The 25,824-nt window shown below is 44.6% G+C and overlaps 1 protein-coding gene across 2 annotated transcripts; it reads left to right on the top strand.

Moving 5' to 3' along the window:
* The first annotated feature begins 4,354 nt into the window (after window positions 1–4,354).
* Window positions 4,355–24,127, top strand: DEGS2 (delta 4-desaturase, sphingolipid 2). Of its 2 annotated transcripts, none has more exons than XM_050898374.1 (3): window positions 4,355–4,407; window positions 16,365–17,107; window positions 23,712–24,127. In XM_050898374.1, the coding sequence occupies exons 2-3, from the start codon at window positions 16,391–16,393 to the stop codon at window positions 23,853–23,855; spliced, it is 861 nt and encodes a 286-aa protein (XP_050754331.1). In that variant the 5' UTR covers window positions 4,355–4,407; window positions 16,365–16,390; the 3' UTR covers window positions 23,856–24,127. The 2 variants fall into 2 exon arrangements, with proteins under 2 accessions (XP_050754331.1, XP_050754330.1); XM_050898373.1 differs by lacking the exon at window positions 4,355–4,407 and adding an exon at window positions 6,965–7,046.
* Window positions 24,128–25,824: the final 1,697 nt, after the last annotated feature.

Genomic DNA, 25,824 nt, shown 5'->3' with positions numbered 1-25,824 from the left:
CATCTGCTTGTGTCTTTGAGACGGAGCACAGTGAGGAAGGATTTTCTCTCGTCTGTTATCTTGAAGAGGGAGGGAGACAGGGTTTGCGCTGCCACCATGCCAAACTGATTTCTAAGTTATGGTCACTAATCACCCCAGTCTCATTAAACAGGTTTTGTTGTAAGGACAAGATCATATAATTTGTTTTTCTTACTGTATGAAAGGATACGTGAATCAGTAGGCCTAATCCTTGCTGCAGAAACGTTTAACCCTTTAATTGTGTGTGGAAAATACAAATAATTATTATTGAGTTGTAAAGCTGATGATCCAAAATGAAGGTTTTCTCCTCCATTCGTGATTTCATGACTGAGGGTATGAAACTACCCTTCCAAAAATCCTCAGCCTTTACAAAGCAGTCATATTAAACCTAACAACATAGGATGTGTGTGGACATCTGAATAGGCTGTATCTTGCAAATTGTAGACAACACAAGAAGCAGAAACTTCGGGGAAATAATACATTTTAGTTGAGCCAGCATGATATGATTTCACACCTGCCAGCACAGGCAGCATATGTGAATGCGTGTCCTAACTGCTCATACTGCACCCTGGGACCAGGAAGCAAATCTGCAGCTCCTGTTCATGCCTATTGTCTTACAAACAGCAGGACTTCTCAGCCCTCCTCCTGCATATGCATTTCCTTGGGTTACAGACGCCAGACCTGATGCTGGAAAGTGCTGAGCTCTCAGCTTCCATTCAAGTCACCAGGTATCGATAGATCCCAGTAGCACTAAGGACGAACTACCCCTAGAGTTAATATTACATCTTAAAAGAAAAATAATCCCAGATTGAAACTAATAAGGCTAATTAATTAAAAATAAATAAGATGTATAAATTGCTGCAGTCTCAATGAAAGCCCAAGGGCAGCTATTTTTTTGCTAAACCAACTTAGCTGGGTTTCTACAAGGCAATAGATATTGTGACTTGATTTTCTCTGACAGTTTGCTAAAGTATGAGTATAAATACTCATATAAATACTCATATAAATATAAATACTCATACTCCTTAGGCATGAGCAAAGCTTATCAGTACTTTTTCTAGTGTGCTTATATTGGAAGGATTTGTAACTCAAACTCATTGGAGGAAAGTTTGTAATTTTACTTTGTGGTTTTATAGTCAAATCCTCGTCCATTTTGGAGGGACTGTTTATGTTGCTACAATATAAATACTGACTAAAAATATTTCTTCAAAGCAAAAACAGAGACTGTATGACATGATCTTTGGAATTTAGCACAGTTTGTTATCAAAGTTGTTCTCCAACTGTTCCCTGCAGCGGGAATTCTTCCTATATGCAGGCACATCCACACATACATACACGTACACACAGCTATCCATTTTCAAGTGGCTTTTTTCCCCCTACTCAGAGCTCAGTTTCTGACTTCAAGGGGCTGAACAAAGTACCCCTCTTAACCCTGTGTCGCTCCTATTGTCAGAATTGTGCTCAGCAGCACTAAAATGAATCAGGTTTTAAGTATATCAGGTTGAAACCTGAGTATCGGGAAATACATTTGAAAGAGCAGATCTGCTAGGGTTAGCTGTGGTCTAGAAAGCACTGCCGTACCAGTGAGGTACAGTAGTGTAGGGTTTTAGAGAAGACATGCATCAACGCTTAGAGGGGGAGGAGAGCAATCCCAGTTTAATCTGATGCCATCTTCCCCCATTCTCTCATAATCCTGACACTCTTTGTCAAAAGGGAACCCCTCAGGTTCTCACATTTGGATAAGGGATTACAAATGTTGCTACTTTTTGCATATAACATTTTTGCCGTGGAAGGGAAGTCTAGTTAATACACTCCATTCAGGTATTTGTACCAGGATGCTAGTAAAACTGTTCCTGAAATGCCAAGATTGCAGGGAGGGTAGCACAAACCGTTCATGGGGTAAGTACTGACGGTGCGTAACAGCAAATATGTCTCATGATAGAAAGCAATTGCAAATCCTCTGAACAATATAAAACACTGTGTGGAATAAATTACTTTGCAGAAAGATTGTGATTTGTTGAAAAAGCTAAGAAGCAGAAGAGTGAAAATGTAACATGAGAAAAAATATTTACGTAGAAGAGGAAATTGTTTTCATTGGAATTCTGCAGAAGCAGTCTTTCTAAGTACATTCTGTACCTGATCATAGCAGTGTCATTAATTACAGTAGGCCTGCATTTGTTAAGCTTCTAGCTAATGATCAGGTCAAAACATTTTAAAATTCCTTAAGCACATATTTCTAAAGGAGGCGAGAACATCTGAGTGCTACCAAATCGAATCTATCGCTCCTGTGAAGTTAGCCCTTCCTAAGTCGTCGTCTTCCTTTTTGGTGATTTCCATTACATTCGTAGGACGCTTAGACTTGCTGGAATAAAAGAAAAGGCATAACTACATGAGGCAAAAGAAGCGCAGAGTTACTAGCCGCGGCCCTAAAGCCGTTTCTAGGACAGGCAGAGCGGGAGAGCGGTCGCTCCCAAGGGGAGCCGCCCAAGCCGCCTCAAGGTTTTACTGCAGGGGCTCCGCCCGTGCAGCACCTCAGAGCGGTCGCGGAGCGCTGCTGCGCCCACGGTAAGCGTGAGAAACGTTCTTCGGCCGGCTGCGGCGGGAGGAGAGGGGAGCCCGGCCCTCGGGGTGCGGGCCCGCGGCAGCGGGGCTCCCCCGCCGCTGGGCGCGCCCGGGCCGGCGGGGGCGCTGCGGTGGCGGCGCGGCGCCGGCAGGGGGCGGCCTGCGCTCGCAGCCGCGGCGGGAGCGGGGCGCGCCGGTGGCTGAGAGAAGCCGCCGCCTGCGGCGGGATGGGGGCTGCGGGCTCCGCTCCCCGGTGTGAGCTGGCGCACGCTGCCTGCCCCGGAAAGGGCAGGCGCTGCCGGAGGAGGAGGGTTATCCGAGAGCTGGCTACGGTGGCGTTTTGCCGTGGAGCCTTTCAGCCACGCAGCCGTCTCCCCGGCATCCGCGCAGGCGAGGAGCGCGAGTGCCGTGGGTATCCAAACCTCGTGCGATGCCGGTGCCGGATTGTGCTGGCTCTCCCCATGCGCTTCCCGCGGCTCCTGGCCCAAGAAGGGGTGATTCGCCCTGCTGTGAGCTACACCACGCTCTGCAGTCCCCGGCAGGGCTGGATGTGGAAGGCGAGGACTGATGCGCACCTCAGCACAGAGCTGGGATACTGGGAAAGCTGACGGCACGGGAGGAGTGATAAACTTGGGCGGAAGCGAGCTGATCGTGTAGGGAGCTATTTGTTTCTTTAGACGTCACTTTTCATTTTGGGAGCTCCCGGGCAGAGACACGACGAACCAGCCTACATCCAGCAGGATTTGCTGAATGCTGGGCAAACGCGGCTGTTGTGCTAGCTGACATGAAAGCACCATGTTGCGTAAAGGGTGGGTTACACATAATATGACCGAATGTATCTAACAACTTACCACTGGCAAAAGGAAAATGTCTTTCTCCCCCTAAGATTCTGTTGCACCAGCTCATCAGCAACTTTGCTTGGTCAACTCCACTCACAGCTCTGGCATAGAGTTAACCGAGTGGAAAGAGAAAGCCAGAATGAACCAGGGATGGGTCAGCACAGATTAGAGGGGAAAACAAAAAGTAGGGCTTGTTGGCAAATCGTTTCCCCTGAGCTGACTCAGTGGGCATGTATGTTGATGACATGGCTTGTCTACAAACTATGCTGCCTATGGAAATTTGACTTTGTTCAATAAAGTACATCACATTGTAAACCTTGTCACTAGTTATGTCAAGTCAGAGCGTGACATCTAATTCAGAATGACTGCAAAATGTTTTCTAAACAAGAGAATATACAGCTATGTTTTCTTTAGGTAATCAAAATAACTATGAAGGAAGGTCCAATTTATACAGGCAGAGAAGAAACTAGGTAACTCAGGAACTGAAAATGGAAGTCAGTCATGGGACCTGGAGCTCTTTATTCAGAGCAGAAACCACCTTATTTAGAGATAAAATTGCCAAACAACTTTATTTTACTTCCAGAACATCAACTTTAATAAATATTAGTCTCTGGAAACCAGAAGAGTAGGAGTTAAGGCCTGCACACCAGGGCAGAATTAAGATACCTCAAACACCAGGCCTGCTCTTCAGGCTGGCAATAGCCACTGGGAAACGTGTGCAGGTGTTCCTGCGGCATTTAATGTGTCACCTGTTCTTTTCATAAGTGGAAGGAGGAAGTGGCTGGGTTGTGTAGCAGAAGTACGTTCCTGCTGGGAAGCCAGCTGGTGGAAAGGCACCTTTGGGTGGGGAAGCGCGAGTCTGCCTGGCTGTGCGGAAGAGAAGACCAGTATGCGTTGTTTCAGAGCTGCATATTGTAGGTCATGTCCTCAGTGGAGCAAAGGATTTTTGTCGTTTTTACCCTGGAAATTGCCAGCTGGGATGCTGGAGGTGAGTGTGATGTGTACTTAAAACTATGTAAATGAGATATTTGATGGTACCCTGCATAGAGCCGGCAATTGTGCTTTTCCTGGTGAGTTTGTTAGGAGTTTCTCTCAGCTAGGCTTCTCAATAGTTAGAAATCCTGAACAAGTATAGGAAATTGCTGGAGAAAGGAAGGCTACAGCTGGGAGAACCTGACCATATGAAGTATGTTTGAATTGCCATAAAGTGCAGTGAGTACGTGAATCTGTATAGTTCATAGTCATTATAGTATTCATTAAAAGGGCTATTATTGCCAGGTGACGTTAAAATCCCCCCTCCTTTTCCTTTGTGAATGATTGTAAGCCTGTTTGCACTTTACTAGGGTGTTATAAAACTAAGGGTGCCAAATGGTCAGAACTGGATAATGCTTCTGCCAATTCTAGAAGATGGTCTAAAGCTGGCGTTTCTTGTTTGTCTGGCATCCACAATTACTCTTAAATTAGTATAATTTGTTTGGCTTATTATAGAAATATAAAGCGTGAAATTCTATCCTCAAAAAGAGATGCCAACTCACTGGAGACAGAAAAGCTTTTTGTTCTTCTCATGTGGTCAGGTTGAGCCTATAGTAATAAGCTACATGAAGACAATGCCATTGCCTGCAAAGGAGATACTTAACTTTCCATGCGTAACTTAACATATGCAATAGCACTAGCCTATTGGATAAACCTTTGGGGATGAAGTCATATTTGTTTTCTTTGCAATTGCATGGACTGCCCCACTAATTTGCTTTTTTAGTCACCTTGAGCACTCCTGAGCAGGAAGCAACAGAAGGGTGTCATCACGTTCATGTCGTCTTTGGCTTCTCCACCGATACTGTCAACCAGCCAAAATGTTTGAGCCAATTGAAGGTTTAGGCTGACATGCATCTGCTCTCTGAACAATTCATTCCTTATAGAAACGTGTAATTACCTTACTTTGGATTAACAGTCCATTAACTGGGTTGGGCCCTGCAACTTTATGGGAGAACACCAACCTCGTGCTGGAGCAATGGTGAAGAAACCGTTGTACTTATGGAGAGCTGACCTGTAAAAGCAAAGTGGTTAAACTCCTGCTCCTCTTCTGGGTAAAGCTGCTGACCTTTACACCATAGTCCTTCCACTCAACCTGCTTTGGACCTTTAAGCATTCAAGGGTTTACAATCAGACCACTTCAGGGGAAAAAAAATAAAAATCAAAAAAGCCTTCTAAAGCTTTCTAGCAGGGTTTTGGGTTTGTGGGTTGTTTGTTTGTTTGGTGTTTTTTAACCCATATCATTTCATGCAACTGTGCTACCAAGAAATCTTAAATAGTTAAAGTAGATGAAAGTAAGAGGTGATAGTATTGCCAGTGTTTGCAGGCAAAAACTATTACTGAAAAATATTTACATTTCACATTTGCAAGGCTGTTTTTTTGCCCCTTTTAACTTCCAACTGTGATAGGGGTTTTTAAGGATAAGAGTATGGAGGGAGTTAGAGAGAGATTCGTATTGAAACAGAATGAAACAAAATTGTCTTCTGACTGTGGAGCTGATCCAAATGGGATGTTGTCAGTGGAAGGAGTAATGATAGGGACAGTGAACACTGAAGACAGACAGTGGGTCAGGTATGGGCTTGCAAAAGAGCATAGTGGGAACAAGAGCAGCACTTTAATTTTGGGTTGTGTCTGTGGAGAAACATCACTGTGTAACTCCTCTTGCTGTGAATCAGAGAGGCTAGAGAGGTTAGCAAGGTTACCTTAGTTTTAAGGTTAGCAAGTCCTTTGCCTGGCTTTGTTACCAAGGGAGCGGTGTGATTTCCTGCTACTTCAGCGGAGACGGTACCAGACGTGGGAAATGGGCCGCAGACTCCCAGGAGTGAAGCGTGACCCAGCCAAGGGCTGGATGCTACTGGGACAGCTCACACAGGATTTGTCAGAGCGCCAAGGAAATGTGTGTCAGGCGTTGGTCATCTTCACGCCGTCCCAGGTCTTCCACCCCTGGCAGCTCACATGACTGGGCTTTGCCCTAAGTCACTCTGCTTAGGGCTGTGGCACTGGATTTACAGCGTTTGGACTACCCTTGCTTTCCAAAAGCCTTGTCTGGAAGTGCCTGGGGACCAGCCTGCAGTGCTGGTGATCCCCCTGCACTCTGAGGCCGACCCAGGAGGGGGTGGCTGTAGTGGCTGTGCTGAGCCCCAGTGGCGGCAGCAGCACGATGGGGATCCCGCTGCCCACCCCACACACCTCGCCCGGCTGCCTTCGAGGCCCCCACAGCAAGGTGAACCTCGGTCGTCCGTCTCCCGCCCCCAGAGCCAGCCCCGGGGCACTCCTCTCCCCCCGGCCCCTCCTTGCACACCGCAGAGGCGCTCTGCAGCTCCCCCAGCTCCCCGCACACCCGAGCGGAGCCGCGCAGCTTTCGCCCGCGGCCGCCCCGTCGGGGCGCAGCCCCGGTGCCCGCCGGAGGCGAGAGGCAGCCGGCGGGGCGGAGGCAGGAGGCGGCCGGAGCCGCCCCTCCGCCGGGCGCGGAGCTATAAGGGCGGCGCGGAGCGGCGCGGCGCGCAGCGGGAGCCATGGGTAACCGTGTCACCCGCGAGGACTTCGAGTGGGTCTACACGGAGCAGCCCCACACGCAGCGCAGGAAGGAGATCCTGGGTACGTCGAGGGGCTCGGGAGCGGCCGCCGTCGGGGCAGGCAGCCGGGCGGGATCGCACCCCCGGACGGGGAGAGCCGGGCGGAGCGGGGGTTCCGTGCCGGGTCCGCCGATGTCGGTGCTGAGAGCGGCTCGGGGCACTGGCCAGGCTGCGGAGAGCGGGGGCTGCAGCCCGGTGGGCTTGGAGGGGTGTTTTCCCCGGGGGGTGCTGCTCTCCCCAACTCTCCCGGCGCCGCCTCGCCTTCTGGAGGCAGCGGAGAGGCACGGCGGGGGCGCCGGCGGCTGAAGGGAGCCCTGCTGCACCGAGCCGGGTTATACGGGCGGCAGGGCTGGCGGTGGCGGGGTGACATTGCGGGGCGATCAACCGCACCTGCGGCCAGGGCTGCGTCCGACGTCCACACGCCCCGCACCTCGCCCCGGGCTGGCGGCGGCTGCCGGCGGCGGGGCCCGCGGTGGGCGGCAGCGCTCGCGGGTCGCGCGGCGGCGGGGAGTCCTCCTACCGGCAAGTTTTCCCAGCGTCTTGCCAGTGCGATAAAATAAATGAGGATGCGGGTGAGCGTTTGCTAGAGAACAATAGAAAGTCCCCACTGCTTGTCAGGGACAAGGTACACTCTTGTATTTTCATGTTGTACGCCCAGCGTTTAACTGCGTGCATGAGTATGTCGCGTTGGGAGGTTTTCATTTTTGGTTTGGGGGTTTCGGCTTTTCTGAAGATAGTTTCTGAGAAGAACTAATAATTCAGAATTGTTGCAGAATATTGTCGCATATCTCCTGAAAATATATTTTCAACATTTTATTAATAAAGAAGATTTTGACACACCACCACCACCCCCCCCCCCCGTTTTTATTTGGGTTGGTTGGTTGGAGTTTTTTTTCCCTCTAATGAGTAGGATAAAGTTTTTAAAGATCTTTTGTAAAGGAAGGCACTGGAGCTTGTGGCTAAGGTGCTTAGGTGTAGTTTCTTAACTCCTCCACAATTTAATGAATTAATCCAGGATTAGTCTAAATTACAAAAACATTTCCGGTATCGTGGTGGTGGTGGAATATCCTGGTCCAGGTTTCAATTATATCCAGGAAAATAATAATTATTTCACTATATAATCATGACAGAGAGTCAAATGATGTCATTATATAAAATGATGCTTCTTGGTGTCGTGCTACTCATCCTTTCAGTCAAGGGGACTATGTTTTGGTGAGCTACGGGTAGGAGTGTGTATGGTGGGTCTCTCCCCTGGCTAATCTCTTGCTTTCCTGATCTTGCTATAGAGTGGAGACTGCAAACCATGATGAAGTTGTATTGTAAGGAGGTACTGGAGTGGTTGAACTGCCTTACCCTTGCTGCAGCAAACTCTTTCTAGGACCTTTCAACTGCATACTTGCAGAGGTTTTGCCCCCACTCTCTTTGGGTTCAGAACAAGCAATTGGAATCAAGGTTCATCTCCTTCCTCGCAGCTCCCCCTGCCCCAGCTGTGGAAGCAGAAGGAATGGCATAGAGAAATACAACATGGAAAGAGAGACATAGAAGATGTGGGCAGAACAATCTATGTCTGACAAGGCAGAATGGATCATGAAACTGGTGTCGTGAATACCAAAATGTTACCAAAAGTTATTGAAACTATCATGATATCCCATATGATATTGCTATAATGATCATCACTGTATTATTCAAAGCCTGAGGGTCAGCAAACCCCTGGTATCTAGGGTATGTACTTACCGAAGTGTCTAGTGTTTATTGAGCTGGGGTGCACTGTAAGAATCTTACATACATATGAACAAATATCGATCAATATCCACGTATTTTACTTTTCTGTATATAGCAATGGCTTGGGGACAGCATTCCGTGCTGGTAAAGGAAGTATTTTCCTCCCAATAGGTTAATGATTTAGTTGCTAAGCACTGAAACTTGATTGTTTTCTGTTTAGGCTGCAGCTTTTTGAAATGTTGGTCTCTCTCAGGCATGGCTACTTGGATTTAAATGCAAATTGAAATTATCCATTAGGAAAAAAAAAAGGGCAAACTGACAAACGCATAAGGCAGTTTCTTTCTACATAAGTGGTGTTTCCTTGAGCTGTTGCCCCAATATGTCTCTATAGAGCAACTGAGAGAGAATAATGGTCCGTCACAAAGTTGTATGAACCTACTAGGGATGTGATTCCTAACGGCTATAATTATACCAGCAAATAGATCAGCATTTTGCGCAAGGGAGAGGTGATACTTTCTCTCTTATCTCTTTGTAGTATCTTCCTTTTAGAGTCTAGGTATTAAAATGTAGCTTGTGCTTGGTACTGTCTAGGTGCCAACGGCTTTTAAGTTACAGTGGAGATCTCTTGCCAAGCTGGCACTTCGACCCTGATCACGTTATTCATGTTCCTGAACACGTTATTCACGCTTTTCAGTTTATGAAATTGAATTGTTTCATTACTGTTCTCTCACCCTCTTGTTTATGAAAAGCATGTTACTGTCTTGTGTCAGGACTGAGATTTGTGAGATTTGTGCAATGCTGCAGTCAGCTGTGTTAGGGAAAGACCTGATGAAAACTAACCTGACGGAAGAAAGTTTTTTCATCTGGATCTGCTTAGCCTTGCTATATAGTTATACAAATGCTATTAGAGAGAGATATAACATAGGGTATAACGTAGAGGGGATATCTACTTCTAGTAGAAATAGGATTTCTACTTTAGTGGCAGTAGGGGTCTGTTGGATTGAAACACTTGGAGAACTATGGTCTTGCACAGTGGGAAGTGTTGGTGTTTTTTCGGTCCTGAGGGAAGATGAAAAAGTCATTGCTCAGATGCTGGTAACACCATAAGCACACAAAGAATGGTCATTTCATCTGCAAACAGTTTTCCAAGTGCAAGCAATGAACAATATGTTGTGGCATGGAAAGAATGAGATCTTATTTGTGCTGTGGGTTGGATCTAACTTTATAAAATTACTGTAGGTTGGTCAGAAAATGTCTTGCCTCACAGGATCCTTAGGGAAGCACTTGTTTGCTGCTGAGGATGAGGGCTGAATCAGTGTTGCTCAGGGTAGGCTAGGAGCATCTGAATATGATCTAATATCCAAGAATAATTAATAATTATACAATTGGTTCTTTGGCAAGTTATTTTGGAGTGGAGATGATGCAAGTGTTTTGTATGTGCTTTGTCCTGTAGAAAGGCTGAGATGCTAGCCTATGGGAGGAGGAGGTAGAACAAAATAAAAAAGCCAAAATGAATTTTATTTTAGCATTTAGCCAATTTGAGTATAATAGCTTCCAGCTCTGCTCACTTATTCAGAGATTAGTCTGCTATTTCTTCAGCTGACTCTTCTGTTGCCTATTTAAACCTCACATTTATGACGATTCTGATAAATTGTACTTACTGAAATGTGCAAGATGCATATCTCCTTAGCTTAAACCAGAGCTCTGAATTACATGTGCTTCTGGCGAAGAAACTATGAGTTTGTTTCCCCTTTATGCTGCAGTACGTGGGCACAGTGCTGCCACTGATGTGCATGTTCTCTGATGGGCGCATTCAGAATAGCTGCTCTCTCAGTGCTCATGCCAATTCCCTGTGGGGATCACCTATAAAATAAATCACGTGAGCAGAAAGTCACTGTTTTAGGCACTTGTGGTCTTCTGCTGAAAACGTATTAAGTGCAACTGAAGGCTTCATCTTACTCCACGTTGCAGGTTTTTGTTTCAGAGGGAGCTGGAAGCCCTCTTTCTAGCATTCCTGCATCCCTTTACTCTGAACCAGCTCATAAACAAGAGTAAACAAACAGGTTATAGCTGCTGTCATAGTGATGTGCTGACACCGTCCATCTCTGTCAACACCAGCAATGTGGCACCACTGCGGTGCATTGCCTGTGGTGGCCACTTCTGGGTGACCCAGCTCCCTTGGACCAGCTAGCACAAAGCAATTTAGGAGCTTGTGGGTGGCAAATACAAGATTAAGACCCTTGTCCTTGCACAGTGGATATATAAAACTTGAGTGTAGTTAGTTGGGCCAAAATGGTTTCTTATTAGTTTGCATACTGGAGGGGGCAGGAGACTGTGCAAAGCCAGAAGCTTTTGTCATGCACATTGTCCTCTGTGTCTGTCCTACCTGTGTCCTGGCTCATGTATTATGGTTTGAATTAATTACAGAATAGTTTGGGTTGGAAGGGACCTTTAAAGGTCATCTAGTCCAACCCGCCCTGCAATGAGCAGGGACATCTTCAACTAGATCAGGTTGCTCAGAGCCCCGTCCAACCTGACCTTGAACGTTGCCAGGGATGGGGCATCTACCACCTCTCTGGGCAACCTGTTCCAGTGTTTCACCACCCTCATCATAAAAAATGTCTTCCTTATATCTAGTCTAAATCTACCCTCTTTTAGTTTAAAACCATTACCCCTTGTCCTGTCGCAACAGGCCTGCTAAAAAGTCTGCCCCCATCTTTCTTGTAAGCCCCTTTTAAGCACTGAAAGGCTGCTATAAGGTCTCCCTGGAGCCTTCTCTTCTCCAGGCTGACCAACCCCAGCTCTCTCAGCCTTTCCTCATAGGAGAGGTGTTCCATCCCTCTGATCATTTTTGTGGCCGTCCTCTGGACCCACTCCAACAGGTCCATGTCTTTCTTGTGCTGAGGACTCAAGTGTGCTGTGCTGTTTATGAGCATGTTCGTGAGCTGAGCTGCTAAAAGGCAAAACACTATCATGTCAGCAAACTGACTTCTTTTGGTTTGGGTTTTTTTTTTTTTTTGGTACAAATACCAGCTCCAGCATAAGACACGGGGTAGTAAAGCTAACATCCTGTGCCTGGTGTCTCTTATTTGTTCTGGCAGGGACTCTCAGTTGATAGAATGTAGTCCAGGACAGCAGCATCACAGAGATTCCCGCCCTGCCTCCCCCCCCCCCGTTCTCTTTAACAGGACTTCTGAAAGTCTTATACTGAGTAGTATGTCCACTTTGACTATACCTGTATGCTGCACTTGTGGTCAAAATAAAGGAAGATGAAGAAATTAAATTTCTTCTCTTGTTTCTACTAGCTTCTCATGGACGTGGGCAGGGCTGCTGCTCCTTTAAACCTCCACCACCTCTGTGTTTGTGGACAGCTCCTGCTCTTGCCCACATCCAAATCCCATGTATGTCAAAATGTGCAAGTGCTAAGTATGTGGCGTCACGTCAACGAGAAGTTGTGCCTGGTGCTATTACTGAGGTCTAACTGGGTCTCTCCTGAGTCATCTCAGGAACATTGTCAGTGGGAATAGAGGATGAGTGAGGGTTCAGAAGATATTTGCTGTCTCCTGAGGAGGAGGAACACCAGGACCTAGTGACTGACAGCTTCTCCAGGAACAATTACTCCAGCCCTAACTGAGGATCACTGTAGGGCTGTGGTGAGTGCTCCTGGATCTCCAGAGAGGAGCATAAAGGAAAAAAATGTTTAGTCTGACTAATTTGTTAGTGGTGTTTCAGCATGAGGTATGCCTCTAGAAAGGTGACTGATGATTACACACAACAGTGGAGTGATCTCCATGAAATGTTAATTCAGTAAATGAGTTGTTTCAGAATCGTAAACGCTTCTGAAAATATACTTGCAGCATTCGTTCTCTCTTGACTGCTGTTCTTTCATCCACACTGTTGTACAAGTGGGAAACGCTGTCTTTCATCGTCGTGGTGCAGATTTCAGCTGCTCTGAGGTTACGGTATAGAGACCGTGGAGCTGGCTGGGCAGAATTATTAACTACATCCACCCACTGTACTAAAGTACGTGCACTGCTTTTGCAGTGTGCTGACCTTGGAGACAGAAAAGTCATGCTTCTGCACTGCTGTACACCTACACCAGTATCCCCACCCTCCAAATGGCAGTACAATGGCTCTGTCTGGACAACTAGAAGCAGTGCATGTGGATAAGCTGTCTGCTGGGCTGAGCTAACAGACTTTCTCAATAAGCTGGAGGCTGGAGAATGTGCTGTGGAGACATCAGCGTAGCTGGAGCTGTCCTGGTCCCATTGTACTCTAAAGGGCAAATCCTGGTCCCATGTGGTCACATAACTTTGTGGGTCCCCCCTCCCTTATCTAGAAGGGCTGAATGATGGGGTTTTTTTGTTTCTCCTATTCCTGTGCCCCCTCCATGCCATGATTGTGCATAATGAAGAGCTCACATGACGATGGGCATAAACGTAATCTATAGTATTAGCCCTGACCCAGTGCTTGTTGGGAAGCAATGGGCTCTGGCCATATAGAAGATCATCATTTTTATAATGGAAAAGTGCTCAGGAAGACCAAAATGGAAGCAATTCTGGAAAGAGCAGCATGATGAAAATCTCTGCTCAGATGCCTTGCAGTGTGAAACTCTAGCAGTCTCAAGAACGCAGGGTAGGTGTCTGTTTACTTCTCAAAGTGCAATGTGTAGGAAATGAAGGTGGTCTTTATTGTGTGGCTGCCACAGGTCTGATAGTCCTTTATGGTTCCTGGTTCAGCACTGCACAGTAGCCCTGTCTCTGATGCTCTGTGGCCTTTGGGACGTGCAGATGGCTGAAGTCTGGTTTGCGCAGCACCTACGGACACTTGTCACAGCAGCCTTACGGGGTTGTCCAGGTTTTGCAACTGTAAGTGCTCTATCTTGCCTTACTAGCATTCCTTAAGCTAACTGCAAGGCATGAACATGAGAGGAAAATGAGATACATATTTGTGTTGTCACATCTTTGTGTCAGCACGTTATATATAAACTGCAGTCATCAGGATCGCTTAATCTGAGATTAAATGTGTCTCACTGAAGAGTGCTTGGCCTCAAGTTTTGAAAGGGTCAGCATTCAACATTTTGCATGTGAAGCGCTCCTGAACCAAAAGGTCTCTGGCAGGCTACTCCACCCGCGGGCATTTAGCCTTCAGTGAGCCTAGCAGCCCCACCTGTCAGCCTCCCGAGGTTTCTCCGTGCCATGGAAACGGGAAGGGTTTATCAGTATTAATGATAAACAGACACAGTATTGTGGTTTAACTAGTATGCAAAAATTTACTGTTGGAGAGGAGTTAATCATGTGTTGAATTTAATATTAAACCCTAGCAAGTTACTTAATAGCTGTCACCTGCGATAAATGCAACCTACCTGCATTGCTGCTTGCAGACACTGTTGCGGCCGGTTGGCAGTAACTACTCTGAAACCTCTTAAATGTAATCTGCAGTCCTTGTTAGCTGCCACAAAAAGAAATAGGTTGAAAACTTTCATTGTTCTCAAACTACAATATAAAGCATCTCTTAGTCATTTTCCCATCCCACTAAAACTTTTTTTTCTGGTCAAAGCGGCCTCAATTTGACCAGGCTGAGGAACGGATTTGGTTGTTTTATATTTCTTCATCTCTTCTGGTGACTGCAGTAACTTATCTCTACCAGCTGCATGACTGAAAATTGGAGGTGGCTTGATTTATTAAAGGGTTTTCTGGGTGTTGGACAGATGCCCCCAAGCAGGACACTAAGCTACATAAAATTGTATTTCTGTAGCAGATTTTCTGACCAGGTCGTTATATCATGTTATTCTTTAAAGTGGATATCCCAGCACTTTGTGTAAAATTTTGGTACCTGTCTAGGTACCAGAGAACAATTTCTAGCATGTTAGTGTTTCCAGTGTGAAAACTATAATTTCAAAAACTGTGAAAACAAGGACAAAAACAAAACAGCAAAACAAAAAACCCTGGGCTTTCCAGAGATTTTTATAAAAAAAGTTTGGCTGACTTTAGAAAGATGTGAACTTTTACTAGAGCTTTCCCACCACTTAGAAAATCCATCTCTTGCCTGAATAGTCCTCATGGTGATTTTTGCCCCCTTGTCCTCACAAGAGGAAGAATGAGAATCTCTCTTTTCTCATCATCTTCCATAGCACTTGTCTAATCTTTATTGTCTCTAACCTCTGTCAAGCTAGGCTGAAGTTGGCCAACAGGCTCAAAAGTTGTTGGAATGGTTGCAGAGCATGACCACATCAACCTGCTTCTTTAAGTAGTGCTTCATCTCTCTGAACTTCTGCAAACTTCTCAGGGTTCACTTCTACAAAATACCTTCTCTGTGTCCTGCACTCAGTACCTGCCACTGCTTGCAAGGTCACATGAAGTTATGAGTATTGTCTCCAGCGTTTGTTTATAGTATATACAGCTGCACAGATGCAAATCATTATAATCTGATTTCATTGCATTGGTATCATACTGTGACAGTCAGATGATATTTACTTTTCTATTAATAAAATGGGCCTATCAAACTTACAGGGACACACTGTGTAACCTCAGGGTTCAGAATGGGTGACTTGTCCTACAGTCTTATCTGTGTAAGCTGTAATTATTGAGAAATGCAGAGTATGAGTTAAAGGAGGGAGACCAGTAGGTGGATAAAAGCCATGAAACAGTGGAAAAATTCATGTGCAAGTTAATACTGGAAGTGAGAAGTGTGGGTTTGTAAAGAAGAGACCTGAAGCAATGAACAGCACCTAGAAGATAAGCTGTACTTCTGTGTATTTTCTTTTTCTTAAAAGGACAAATGAACGGCCAGTAGAACCAAAGATCAGTAAGCTGGTCCTGGCCTGACATGAGTCAGACCTGGCAAGCCTAGCCTATGTCTTTCTGATGCTGTATTAGAGTATTTGTGAGTCCGCATGAAGCTGTTGTGTGATTATCTATGTGACTTTCATGCCTGGTTTTGGTATGTGACTTGGGAACAGGCTAATGAATGGGAACAGAGAAAAATTTTCTGTCTTACAAATTCCTGATAATATTACTGACTTTCTTGTGATGTTACCATGTGCAAAGAGCTGTATGTGTTGTAAGCACGGGTGAACACTCAAATACTTGGGAATTTTTTTTTTATGCTACATTTGTCATCTAACCACAGAGCAAAACCTGGTGAGCCTGTTGCTCAGCCCTCTTTCCTCTGTTAGTGTGTCTGAAGCAACAGTGTGAAAAGGGCTACAAAGAAGGCAGTTGTATCCCTTTTGTGGAAAAGAGCATCTGGACTGGGCAAAATAAAAGAGAAAATTAAACACTTGACAGAAGGTGCTTCTTAGACCTGAAATCTGGTGGGGTTTGGCATACTAATACTCATCATTGTGAAGGCACATATTGACCATCGGTGATCAATATAATGTAATTTTTTTAATACGTGTATATATATATCAATCACAATTGGACATGATGCTGGAAGTGGGAATGGAGCCCATATGTTAGTAAAGCTTTCACTGTAGTGGCAACCCTACTTTGGAATTGCCATTTCATAAAACTAGGGCCTCAAACATAGGGTGATAAAAATAGAGAGTCCCAGTGGTGATTATATTTACCTAACTGTGATCTAATGAGATTTTTCTCTGCATTTTTCCCTTTAGCAAAGTATCCAGAGATCAAGACTCTGATGGGACCGGATCCACATTTGAAGTGGATTGTAACTGGAATGGTTTTCATGCAGTTTCTAGCATGCTACCTGGTGAAAGACCTACCTTGGAAATGGATTTTCTTCTGGGCTTACGCTTTTGGGGGTTGCATCAACCATTCGCTGACCCTAGCCATCCATGATATTTCACACAACGTTGCCTTTGGGAACAAGCAGGCCAAGTGGAACCGATGGTTTGCAGTCTTTGCCAACTTGCCGATTGGCATCCCTTATTCTGCGTCCTTCAAGAAATACCACATTGACCATCATCGGTACCTTGGTGGGGACAGCCTGGATGTGGACATTCCCACGGACTTTGAAGGCTGGTTCTTCTGTACACCACTTCGGAAACTGCTTTGGCTTTTCCTCCAACCTCTGTTCTACAGTCTGAGACCACTGTATGTGAACCCCAAAGCAATTACACGGATGGAAATTTTTAACGCTCTCGTCCAGTTTTCTATAGACCTTATGATTTACTACCTTTGGGGGCTCAAACCTATTATTTACTTAATAGCAGGTACAATTCTTTGCATGGGTGTACATCCCATTTCTGGACACTTCATAGCAGAACACTACATGTTCTTAAAAGGGTATGAGACATACTCTTATTATGGACCTCTGAACTGGCTCACCTTTAATGTAGGCTACCACATGGAGCATCATGACTTCCCCAGCATTCCTGGATGCAGATTGCCAATGGTAAGTACAGCATGAGCACGAGTGAATTGGATTTTTATAAAAGCTGCTAAATTGTCTCAAAGAAATCACTCCAAATCGTAGCAAAGGATCAATTTTAAAAAGAAAAGAAAAAAGGGAAAAAAGAAGAAAGCTTGTTGGATTTGTTTCTAATTCTTTCATTTTAAGCAGGAGATTGAGAGAAATGGCTGCCAAACTGCTGTAATATTTATTTGATGGAAACAAGAACATCTGAGCCTCAGAGGGCTTGAGGAATACCTTTTGCATGATAAAATCCTCCAACAATGCTCTGAATGTCTCCATTTCCCTCCCTCAGCCACCAGGTTTTGTCTCTTTGAAAGTTTAAAGGCCTATCTAAAGTGAGGCAGGTGGCAATTACTACTTGAAATTTGTCTAATGATCAATCTGCTAACTATATTGCTTGATTAACATCAAACAAAAGTCTTTCTATTTTTGAGATGACGTAAGTGTCGGGACATGTTCCAGCCTGACACAAATAGCACTAGAAAATAAAGCCCCACTCTACATGACTTGTTTTAGCTCTGCTGCCCCACCCACAGAAACTGAGGATGCCTGATCTGTCATTGGGAAAGTGCTGTGGCTTTCCTCTTTTGAATGTCAAGCCCCTTTTTGTTTACGTTTTATCAGTTGTGGGAATCAAATTTGCAAAGCCCAGGTGTCTAGGAATGGTTTTCAATCTCCCTCCAGGTATGTAGCTGCTCTTCTGTGTTTTAATACAAGGGTTCCTCAGCAGGTGCTCACAGTGTTAGAGGTACGTGACTTCGAAGTATTACTCCTACATACAAATCCTCTGGCATAGTAGGAAGGAAGCAGCTGTCTCTGGTCTGATGCAAAGTTGGGAGCTACTACTGCAACATCCTCATGAGGTGGAGGTAGAGCTGAGGAGTCTGAGGTTCAGGAGCTGTGACCTCCCCACTACTGCATAACACGTACAACTTACGATGGTATATCCAGGCATAACCCTGCTTTATGGGTTAACATTCTTCATTGCAGAAACACTGTCTGAGAGGAGATTCAAAACAAGAGGAGATTTTCTTGTGGTGTAGAAGAGCATGGGGAGCCTCTATGTAGCCTGCAGTTCAGTTTTCACGCACCTCCTTTACTGCTGGAGGTCTGTCCTGGAGAAGCTGGCCATTCCTGGCGGGGTTCAGAGCTGCTGGTAAAGCAGCCCACGTTCACATGTGAAGTTCTCCTGTTGGGCACTCCCATTGCTGATACACCCAGTAACTCAGCTGGGAAGCGCATGAGCTTAGCTTTAGTTTCAAATGTTTAAACTTGTTAGATAGGCTTAGACACTTATATTACTGAAATGTAAATAGAAGAAGAGAAAGAGGTTAGCTCTGTATTTTACACAAGGGAGGTGAGTGACTAATTGAACTTGCTGGGACTGTTGGTCCAGACCTGATTGAGACCTGAAAAGCTCTTCCCCACCCACACCACAAATAGTTCAGCCTAATTCCTCGAGTAAGTGCAGCAGCTGGAAGTGTCTGCCCTCCTGTGTGAAGAGAATAGTTATTAGTTGAATTTCATGGGCTCATGTTCATGTGTTTCTAGCTCTTGGGCAACTGAGACTTGCACAGCTGGTGGAGGAGATATCAGGCTTGTCAATCGTTGTTGCCTGACAGAACTATATGGAAAACTTTGAGTCTTTGACGAGTGATCAATGACAAGTGAAAATCTATTAGGAAGTGAAAATACTTTGGCAAAACAGGTACTGTAGAAAATCCTTTGTCCATTGAAACAAGTTGGTTATTCTTTTCTGCAAATTGAGAAGAAAAATTCTGTGCCTCTGGTGGAAGGAGATAAGGGGACAGATCCTCTCTGGATAGCTTTAAAGTTTGAACTTTGTAACAGGTAGGGGTAGAAACCTCCCCTTGCTCTCCTCTGCTTAACCTCCCAGCAAATTCTTCACTCAGCAAAGATCTAGTTTTTTCAGATCTAGTCTCTTAGGCACTTGAACTTCTAATAGTTGAATTGTGTAATATGGATGACCTCTCAGTATAGCTATTTTTATTTTTAATTGTTGGCAAGTAGAAAGTGGAATGAAGATCTTTATTTGGTTCCTGCATGATTGAGAGCAGGGGAGAAATAGGATCAGAGAATAACTGGATCTTAATCTTGGAAAGTAACTGGCTCTTCCACTTCCTTATCAGAAAAGTAAACTCAGCTTTGTCCTGTGTTACAGGTGTGTCATTCAGAATGTTCCGAGTAATGTGTTTGCCACTGGAAAGACCTTTACCCTAGGAGTGTGACAGATTTGAAAGAGGAAGAATTAGACTGTGCTGTAAGCTTATAGATATTAAAGATGAGTGACATGAGTGTGCAGTAAGAACTTGTCCCACTAGTATAATGAGAGATTACACAAGAGACCATGAAATTTAACATTATAATGAAGGACGTGCTCTAAAAAAACGCTATAGGCTTAGGACTAGATTAGTCTTTACATAAAGCCTTATAACTATAAAATATTGCATTGTTTACCAAATGAGCAAAAAGATCCATTCTTCATTATCTGAAGGACTGAATATAGTTATGGAGAGAGGGGACAGGAGAAGGAGGAGGAACGCAGTACTCTTCATACAAACTGCAATAAAAACTACAGTGTTACCAGAGGCAAACTAGTTACTCATTAAGCTTGTGGGAAAAGGAAAAGACATGGTATGAAACCAGATTTATTAGACAGACAAGACTGGAAAACATGGTAGATGTGCTGGTTTTGAATTGCAGATTTCATTAACCCTGTGATGGCCAGGAGGCTAGCTTGAGTCCTCGCTCCTGGTAAAGGACTATAGAGGGAACTTCTGCAATATGCCTTCTAGCATTCTAAACATCATTTTTCAGCTTCTTGTCATAAGGATCTCTAGCTTCTGTATAGCCCCAGGACAAAGGGTCTATAACAGCCGTGGTGAAATATTAGGTTGCGTTTAACTTTTGCGCCTGTCAGATACAATGGAGTAGGACTGGGGTCCTGTTGCTGTGCTCTACAAGCACAAAACCAGAAACAAAGTTTCAGTCTAAAAGATGTGATTTCTTACCTACCACTTTGATCTACTTGAAGATGCCAAGTGGCTAATAAGCTTCTTGCAGGCTTTGCGATCTCTTGTTATCCTTCCATGATAACTTCTGTTCACAAACTAGCAATGAGTTAAGGCTTACAGTTGAGATCTGTAAGAAGGAAGGGAGGGAGGAATTATAGCAAATGGACCATCTCCAATGCAACATGGAGAGCTTGAGGGGGAAGTCAGGAGCAGGATTTAGGAATACTTTGTCCCAGTGCCATCCTCTTTGAGATGATCTATGATCTGCCTGCAAAACTTGCTACCTGGAAACTGCCATCTGCAGGTTTTGTACTGCACCCAGAATGCAACATGGAGGATGACTCTTCCAGCCTCAAACATACTTAATAGATGTAGTTTTAATGTTGTATTTAAAAGGGAATCTGCATTAAAACCCAATTACTTTCTGCCCTCCCACCCTCAGATTTTCTGGTAGGTAAGGAGGAGATAATTTTGTTTTACATATGGAGATGCTGACAGAAATTACAATAGATGAGCTGTTTTTGTCAGGAAACTTTTGTGTAGATCCATTGTAAAAGAGAAACCACTTTTAAAATTCTTTCCTGCCATGTGATAGCTAAATGGGAACATGCACCTAACAAACTTCCTTGTCTTTTCCATAAGAAACCCTTTCAGAAGTCCTCCCTCTAGCTGCATTCATTAAATTTTCCCTTTTCCCCATTCCTTTGTCACATATATTTTATTGTAGTTTACATTCTCCTCTCCATTGCTTCTGTACATCTCATACAGCTGTCCTGCCCAGAGCACAGGGACCTTGCCAATGGTGCAAATGCTGCCTGCCTTCCTGCACAAGGTGCTGCTGGGCACAAAGTCAAGCAGAGCAAAGAACTATGTCGTGTAGGTGTGAGTCACTGTCCCACAGCTGATCTAGGGTAACAAACTCCAGTGCAAGCCCCTGGTCATCTCTTGTGGTTTCCATACTGACCACCTCATTCAGAATTAGCTGCCACCATACTCTGCAGGAAGGTGCTAAACGGATACGCTTGGTGAACAAGCAACTCCTCCACCACCTGATGCTGGCAAGCAGCTTGCCAGCCATGACTGGGCTGCGTGCTTCCAGAATATGGTGTGTATGTTCTTCTTCAAAATTCACTGCTGGGTATTTTGATTAATCATTTTAATTATTAAATAATACCTGAATTCTAGGTATCTGTTTTGAATCTGTAATACAAGTGCAGAATATGTGTGTGGAATATATTCAAGTGCAAGTTTCCAGACCTGCATGTTGTGTCCACCTGAGCTCTTCAGTGCTATGCCCAGACTATACTGCTGCTCATGTTTGCTGAAAGTGCAGAAACTATTGGGTTGAACATAGACAGGCTGTTTATTGGTCTCTTCTCTGAGCCATTTTTTCCTGCTTCATCACTGAGGTAATTTTTAGTTAGCCTTTGGTGCCAGAGGGCACAGCCACTGCCTGAGACATTGTTCCTAGGAGCTGAATTGGCTTCTGTGAATCTCCAGCCCTCTACTTCCATATGCAAGGGGCAATACAGAAAGACTTTCTGAAGCCCTCGTAGTGGTCAGAGTCTAACATGATCAAGAGCTCTGCAGAATAATGTAACTAGCTGAGAAAATGTGTCTGGTTCAGACCATGGTTTCTGTGGGCAAGAAATGGGGGCTCTGGAGAAGAGGGGAATAGTAGACTTGCCATATGAACATGGCTAGTATAGATGAGGGCTGAGTTACTGTTGCAAGTCAAAATTCAGGCAGAACTTCTAACACGGAGGCAGGAGGGAAGGTCTGTAAGCAGTAGTGTGCTAGGGAATGACCACGTCAGAGCTGGAGTGAAGTTTTTGGGGCTGGGTATCTGAGACCCCCCTTGTGTTTGCATAAGGCCTCATTAGTGGCTTTCATTCAAGGGAGTCAAGGGAGCTTACTGTCTAAATAGTCCTCCCTCTCATCCTCTGGCTATTTCAATTACCCAGCTGGGAAAAGGGAGGATACAAAACCCAGATTAAATTATTTCTGACTGTGGTTACAGAAAGAGTGCAGGTAACTAAATCTGCATCCCCAGAGACCTTACTCAGTGCCTGGAAATCACCCTGCTTCCAGTCATTAACAAATACCTCTAAGGGGAAATGCTGATATTGTCTGAATCCCACTGAAAATGAACCACACTTGAAATACAGACCAACACTTTAAAGCAGGATATAGGGAATTATTAGGAAGTCAGAGGTATTCAGTGAAAGGCAGAATACAATCAGACCTGAACTGAATCTTCCAGTTCAGCACTACAGCCACGAGCACAAGGAGTGCATAGGGGCTGAGGTACAGAGGTAAAAGATCTTAACAAAACCTGTACGTTACCCAACCTACCTCACAGGGAAGTGTCTGCTAGGAAGCTGAATTAACGAGGTAACTAGCAGTGAGCTGTACCGGTTTATAATTTAACTTTTGCTGGGATTCTTACCTTTTCACAAACAGTCAAAATGCTGTGTTAAGATTCCACCTTTACACCTTGGATGCTGATGAGACCCTCCTCCCAGATGACGATTTCTCTGTAACCCTTTTGCTCTTCACTGGAAGTCCGTACTGTGCTCAGCATAGCTGGCTTTAAAATTCTGCAGGGTTTTTAAAGAGAGAAGTCATGCTGTCCAGCAAGACAAACTACTCTAGAATAGAGCTTTGTTTGTCTAGGAGGTGGAGCTGTAATAAAACCATGCCCAAGCAGTTTATGTGCAAGTGTACAATAGTTAACAGACTCTGCTGCTTCGTAAGTGTGTTCAAAAAGCAGAGCAGCTGGCTGGAGCAGGGACTACTGATAACTTGGGAATCCTCATAGTCCCCTGAACCTGCCAGGTTTGAAACCTCTTTGTCCTCTGGTTCTGGCCATACTCCCACTACAAGTGCCACCCCCAATGATGCGCAATGCTTCTCTGATTGCAACAGTCTTAAGACTGGGGGATTTGTAACAGGGATGAAATTTGATTAGACTCATGATCTAATAACGAATCTTGCAGCATTTTTAACACCAGACTGAGGAGAACAGACCTCCCCTGCAATTTCCTCTGCCTGCTGGAGGAACCAGTCTCTCAGATTTGCATCACGGTACCAGAATGGAAGAAAGAAAACGAAAAGTAGGCAAGGCTGTGTCTGGCATTTTCTCAATTGGTATTTCTCGCCTACCTGGAACCCTCAGCAGACAAGTATTACGAGCGGCGAACAGGGCTTTAAATACAGTGTGTTGGAGTCTTGGCAATTTATGAGGTGGATTAGTCATTTCATTGTGGAGATCCCTCCACCTCCGAAATGAGAGAAAATAGTTCTGACTGAAGGCAGCGATCCATCATCTTTCAAATTCTGAAATTGTGAGGCAAAACTTACATCAGAAATCTTCTAAGAAGTATCTAAATGTATTTAAGTACATCTCATTTGGCTGAACTTCAGAAGCTCACAAGCAGTAACAAGTAACTTTAGGTTATGGCTGTGCTATCAGATCTGAACGTGAAGACTGAAACACACCCGACACTGTGCATCTAAACAGCTTGTTCTCTCTCTTCTTCTTCCAGGTGAAGAAGATTGCAGCAGAATATTACGATAACCTCCCACATCACCAGTCCTGGATTCGAGTTCTGTGGGACTTTGTTTTTGATGACGCTATTGGTCCTTATTCAAGGGTTAAGAGACTATGCAAGCTGGCAAAAGAAAGCTAACGGACTAGCTCTGCCTGCTGCATTGGTGTTTTGTTTGTTCATTTGAATGACTTGAGTTTTCTGCAGAAGTGGAAGGATGTTTGTGTGTGCTGAATTAGCATTGGTATGTGCTCCTTAGACCAAGAGGATAAGTGTGAAAATGAAGCAATTGGATGTGCTATTTTAGACTATTGATACTGTTTAATAAAGGATATTTGTGTATGTAACCCTGAGAAACTAGATTAGAGTGAGCTGTGATTATGTGAACCTTTGGTCTAGGCTTAGAATTAACTTCCTGGGCCATGTGTGCCTAAGTCTGAGTTTTGGCCTGGTCTGCAATGGAGAATGCTTGGTGCGTGTATGTGTGAGCACGCATGTGTGTAGTTTAGGACTGGTTTCCCTTCATGCCAGATTAGATGTAGATGCTCTGCGTGCACAGGACTGTGGAAGCAGGGAGGACTGGCACGCAGTAGTAAATGATACTTTCTGGAGAACACAAGGGTGCCTTTAGCTCAATGTCTTGTCTGATCTAGTATTTTACTTCTGATAATTGCTGGTAGCAGAGATTTTGTATATGCAATAGAATATGTGTATATTTTTGTATATTTGTATCATTATTTCAGTAGCTGCTGTTTGACCTTTATTCCAGGGCTTTGTCTAAACCTTTTCTGAATGCATTTCTATTCTTAGGATCTAATACTCAGTGTAGCTAACTGGCAGAGCTGAACTGTGGCGTGGAGAAACCCTTCCTTTGTCTTTGGCTCGCTGCCTGATCAGCAGCATGGATGTGCCCCTGGAGGAACTGGGTGGTCCTTTCTCATTCACGTTTTCAACAGTATTCCTAACTTCATGTTTCTCATCCATTTCTCCACTGTAAGTCCTTCTGGGAATGGAAAGGCTCTAGTTTTAATTGCTGCTTGCCAAGGTTAATATTCCTGATGAGCTTTCTTGGTCTTCTCTGTATTATACCCCTTTCTGTGCATAAGAGTTAGGAGTATGTGTCAGTGAAGACATGGAGACAGTATGGTGATGTTTGTTCCTAATGGCTTTCAGAATAATTGTAACCTTTTTCCTCTGTTATTCAAGCAGCACCGACTTGACATTTGGGAAGCACGTGATACTCTAGCTATATAAAAGTTGCCACTGATGGTGTTAAGGGGATATACCTGGAACATGGAGCTGGGGGTTGTTTCTCTCCCTACGTGTCTTACTTTGTGCTACTAACATTAACCTTCATCTGTCATTTCTATGCACTGGAATACTTAAATCTTCCTGCCTTTCCTCTCCAACTATAAACTTCTGGCTATCCTCAATAATTCTGTATCATCAAAAACCTTAATCACCACGTCCTTCTCCAAGCAGAACAATATCTTGGGAGTCAGGAGTTCAGATGCCATCTAATAACTTCCCTCCACCCTGGAAAACTGACAACTTATTTCTGTCCTTCCTAAGTGGATAAAAGGGAGATCTATAAAGGTCCTCTTATACTCTAACCCTCTAACAGTTTGACTTTTTTTGTTTTCTTCTGGAAATCCATGTCTGTAACAAAGAAAAGAATTACTGTGCATTCTCATTGGTCCCTCAAAGTATGCTATTAGACTTGGGAAGCCTGATTTCCTCAATAAACACAATTTCGTTCCTTCCTCCTACAGCACTGGATCCAGTGAGTCAGTCTGTCCGTTTGCTAGCCTGGCACACCAGGCAGCCGAGCTAGCCTGCTGCAACTTGGGTTCCTCCTCCTCCATTTTTCTCATCTGTCTGATTTTGGCAGTTGGATAATTACCCAGGTTTGCTCAGCAGTGCAAGATCCTTTGTGATGCAGGGGCTGAATACCGGTTCATTCATAGATACTGTATTGGTCCGTGGGTTGTGCTTCTGGAAAAGAAGAGGAAGAACAGGGCTTCTTCTGACACTTCAGACTTCACTGGCTCTTCAGTGAAGAACATACTTAAGACGTTATGTCTTAATTATTAAAGCCTCTTTTCTCCCA

Source organism: Gymnogyps californianus, chromosome 5 (assembly GCF_018139145.2).
Source record: "Gymnogyps californianus isolate 813 chromosome 5, ASM1813914v2, whole genome shotgun sequence".
Classification (NCBI taxonomy): domain Eukaryota; kingdom Metazoa; phylum Chordata; class Aves; order Accipitriformes; family Cathartidae; genus Gymnogyps; species Gymnogyps californianus.
The sequence above is the reverse complement of the archived record's forward strand: the minus strand, read 5'-3'. Positions and strand labels throughout refer to the sequence as shown.